Genomic DNA, 4361 nt, shown 5'->3' with positions numbered 1-4361 from the left:
CCGGCAGAATTCAGGACTACGACAGTCGACGCCCTCGCTCACTCACTCGCAGTTAATGCTAATATAATATATGTAGTCGTATACACATGATGGTGCATCAAATCCGTCTCCAATTTTGCTCATTTCTTCGACAATTTTGTTCGAGGCCAACTTTTTCGTGTTTTTTTAAAAATAGTAGTTTCCCTTTTTTATCACAGGCTACTCGAGGATATAATCAGAGAGCACTCACTCCGTCCTTTCGTGCGTAAAATCCATCGCAATTCACGTGATGATGGCGTATACAACAGTCCACGACCTCTTGCTATGACCGACTGCTCCGAGACCGTGACAAAACAGCGGACCAGCTCTGGAGATGCTTCGCATGCCCCGTAACTGAGGACATAGGCTGGAAACTTCAGTGATACAGATTCGGACCATTTTTGCTCCCCATGAGGTAGGCCCTACTGCATTTATACATTGTATTCATTACGATATGGACGATGTCAACTTTTGTACTCGTTTGTAGGACTGTATACTGGTCGTTATTAATGGCTTACTTTTTTAGAGTGAATATAAATTATTGTAGAGAAAAATCATTATAACATTAAAAAAAAAGTTTTTAAAAGACTTTTCCTTTCTCCCGTTTTCCAAGTTTTGCATTTTGCTGTACAGATTAATTTCCATCAACTGGTTGAACTCTTCTTGATATTTGTTGTTTACATTTATAAGTCCTCGCAAGCTTTACAAAAGCAAATCTAAGAGTTCATTCTATAAATAACTGGGGCAGAATAGCAATGCGATTCATATCGCTCTGAAGAGAAAAATTGGGTTTGAATGATTTTTCAAATTTCCGTAAATTGTTACCAAAAGTACATGTGAAATCATATGATGCTCGTCATGATTATTGTCCTGTTGTCAAAATCAATATGATGCTGTAGTCTATTGTCACCATTATTCTCAATATCAAAGCTAGGCTTGTTTTTTTTTTTATTCTCTCTCTCTCTCTCCTGTTCCTCCTTATAACAGAATGCCATAAAACTAAATCTGATGATGGCACTAGCATTTGATACGGAAAGCAGTCGACAGTTTGCATCCTATTGACGCTGATCACATAACCACAGCCTGTGTTTGCATTGGCTTTCTTCACGACTCAACGCAAGGTGTCCGAATCTGCATCGCTGTTGACGAAAAGCAATGCCTCTGCCTGCTCTCTTCTGTGAGACGTCGATAAGAAAATAACATAAACTCCCTGCTGTGAAATCGTTTACTACTTTATACATGGTTCAGAGGACTCACACCATGTATTGCAAAGTGTCGCTTCCACAAATCTTAACGTCGGTGCTGCTCATGACCTTTGGTATGAGCACATGGGTGACCTTAAGTGGCATATGGGTGGAACTGCCACTCCTGACTAATTTCGGTATAGATGAAGGATACAAGATAGGGTCATATGTCATCGTCGTTACCCAAGGGGCTGTTATTGGTCCGCTGATATTTGTAGTCGTCCAGAGAGTGGTCCCGAAAGATTATCGCTTGGAGGTCCCAGTGATATATATCGTACTCGCTCTTGGGGCGGTCGGAAGTTTCCTCCTGATCTTCTTATGGGACGACGATACCTTCTGGCCCCTGGATGGCTCTGACCACAGTACTGCTTTCTTGGTGCTGACGTTTTTCATATCTTTCGTTGACAGCACATCAAATCTTACATTCATTGCCTTCGTTGAGGGCCTGAAGCAGAGCTACTTAAATCTATACTTTATAGGCGAGGGACTAAGCGCCATTCTCCCAAGTTTGATGGTGTTGATACAGGGCTCTGGAGCCGACGAAGAGTGCCTAGCAAATTCCACCTACCTGAATGTAACAGTTGACCCTGAAACCAACATCACTGTGATCCACAACTGCACAGAATGGGTTGTGGGCATGGATCATGGCGAACGCTTTTCTCCCCAGATGTACTTTAGTTTCATATTCTCTCTTACAGCTATCAGTGCGGCGTCATTTTGTCTCCTTCGATGGATGCCAATCCTCCAAGGAGAGTACGAAATCATCAAACACAATGATACGGCAGATGAGAACCCGCGAAAATGCTGGTGTTGCTGTCTCACGTGCAATCCGTGCAATAAGGGCTGCCATACGAAAGATGAGGAATTTCCGATGGTTAGCCTCCGACACAGGGAACAACGTAAACTGGAGGGTGAAAGTATACTGAAAGGACGCGACAAAGAAGGAGCAGCAAAGACTCCCCACAATGGAAATAGCGGTTATAACTCCCTGGATCCTACCGGGCATTTTCCACGGAAGGCCTCAAGAACTTCCAGCTTAGACGATGCGGGAGAAGACAACGCCAGTGACAGCATGGAAGACAGCTCGCAGCAGTGTTCGTCAGATGCTGATGATGATAGACAACACCTTACTGATTCGGTGAGCAAGACTCGTTCCTGTTCGGGAAGATACGCTTTTCTTTTCGTCACCCTGACAATTATAAGTGGGGCCACTTACGGATTTCTCCCGTCCATCGAGAGTTACTCGGCAGGTGCATACGGTGCGGACATATACCTCCTGGTCGCCACCTTCGCTGAGATGAGCGCACCAGTAGGGTTCCTGTTGGTGACGATCTATCCCACGAACAGCTATGTGGTTGTTGCCCTGACTTCCGCCGGTGGCATGATGGCGGGCTCGTATTGTATGGTGGCCGCCTTGCTTAGTCCTACGCCACCATTCCACGACCAATCTTTCGGAAAAGTATTTATCGTAAGTTGACATGAACTCTATGAAGTATTGTGATGACTGTCGTTTAGTTTTTTTTTCTTTTGTTGTTTAATTAGAGGATTGTCCATATTAAAGCGAGACTCCTTGGGTCATTGTTGCGTTTGAAACATATCTCACCTTCGATTACTAGCCCTTGTTGTATGATCCATCTCCATGAACTCCTCGGGTCTGGTGACATTTAAGAATAGTTGCCGCTAGAATGCTTACTCTTCCGTGATCAAAAATAAAGGTGTATTTTTAATCAATAATATCATAATGAACTTGTATTGAGTATCGAGGGTAAAACCCTTCTGCAGTACTAAATCATTTATAAAAGAGTTCAGTAAAATTACTAGCCGACTTTGTTTGATATTGTTTGTGTGTGTGTGTGTGTGTGTGTGTGCAAAAACAGCCTGTAACACCACATCGGTGCACTTTTATTAGCAGATACATTTTATCCTGTATTAGTAATTATATTTCAGAGATTACTGATCAAAATAATAATGGAAAATAATAATAGTTCGTCTGCTGTCGTTCGCTCGTTTTCTTCAATCAGCTTTTAGCGTGGATTCTTCAGGGTCTGTGCTTCTCTTATTGCCGGGCCACGATCGCCGGCATACTCCGAGCTGAAGAGGAGAGCCGCAAGCTGCTATTGTGGTTTGGCGGGTTCACCACGCTCGGGACTATGCTCGGAGCTTTCATCATGTTCCCGCTCGTGAGCATTCTGGGTGTCTTCACGGAGTACGTCCGAGATCCGTGCGCTGGCTTCCCTGCTTGCCTAGTGGTCGATCCCGACTTGATGACGTAGTAACCTACATCGTGTTTAACCCCGCGGAAATGAGGGAGAGGGGCGGGAATGGGGGTTGTCCTGGTGGTGTATTCTAGATTCACAAGAAGCAACTGGATTCCTTTTGTAGAAGCTACGAGGGATTAGATCGTTGATCAAGTAGGTGTTTCAGTTAGGTTTAAACTTTGTCTAACGCTGTTACCAAGAGCAATTACCAGATACATAGATAAATCAGATTCATCTTACATGTGTGAAAAATCAGTGGCAAAATACGATGACTAGAGAATATTACGTAATGTTGTATACCATGGCAGTTTACATCGCATTCTCGTCTCTACTACTGGATCAAAGGTTTGGCGAAATATAAACGGATTCTTCTCTAATCACAATCTTAATACATGTATAACTTAACGGAGCTTTAGATTGGGCATAGCCAGTGCCTCGGCGGTGTGGAACATTTTATTTCCCAAGGGTTTATTTAGGGGTTATTTTTCTGCATCAAAATGTGACAACAGTGCTTTGAAGTTCCTCTCCCTTGACATTCCTTGGTGTACAATTATTTGGGGAATATTGATGTAATATAGTGGGATATTTTCATTGTTCGCGCGAATATTACGTAATGTTGTATACCATGGCAGTTTACATCGCATTCTCGTCTCTACTGGATCAAAGGTTTGGCGAAATATAAACGGATTCTTCTCTAATCACAATCTTAATACATGTATAACTTAACGGAGCTTTAGATTGGGCATAGCCAGTGCCTCGGCGGTGTGGAACATTTTATTTCCCAAGGGTTTATTTAGGGGTTATTTTTCTGCATCAAAATGTGACAACAGTGCTTTGAAGT

General features: G+C 43.0%; 1 protein-coding gene across 1 annotated transcript; it reads left to right on the top strand.

The window, feature by feature from the left end:
* The first annotated feature begins 1278 nt into the window (after window positions 1-1278).
* LOC139709697 (riboflavin transporter 2-like) lies at window positions 1279-3535 on the top strand. The gene is made up of 2 exons (XM_071621653.1): window positions 1279-2730; window positions 3284-3535. The coding sequence occupies exons 1-2, from the start codon at window positions 1279-1281 to the stop codon at window positions 3533-3535; spliced, it is 1704 nt and encodes a 567-aa protein (XP_071477754.1).
* The last annotated feature ends 826 nt before the right edge of the window (window positions 3536-4361 follow it).

This window comes from Diadema antillarum, unplaced genomic scaffold (genome assembly GCF_040938485.1).
Source record: "Diadema antillarum isolate AM-2024a unplaced genomic scaffold, OU_Dant_1.0 seq00001459_RagTag, whole genome shotgun sequence".
NCBI lineage: Eukaryota > Metazoa > Echinodermata > Echinoidea > Diadematoida > Diadematidae > Diadema > Diadema antillarum.
The sequence above is the reverse complement of the archived record's forward strand: the minus strand, read 5'-3'. Positions and strand labels throughout refer to the sequence as shown.

What these genes read in the sequence shown, in the direction of transcription:
- LOC139709697 (XM_071621653.1), top strand. Translation starts at nt 1,279, where the DNA reads ATGTATTGCAAAGTGTCGCTTCCACAAATCTTAACGTCGGTGCTGCTC. An exon ending in CTTTCGGAAAAGTATTTATC is followed by an intron (nt 2,731 to 3,283) that starts GTAAGTTGACAT and finishes TTCTTCAATCAG; the next exon opens with CTTTTAGCGTGGATTCTTCA.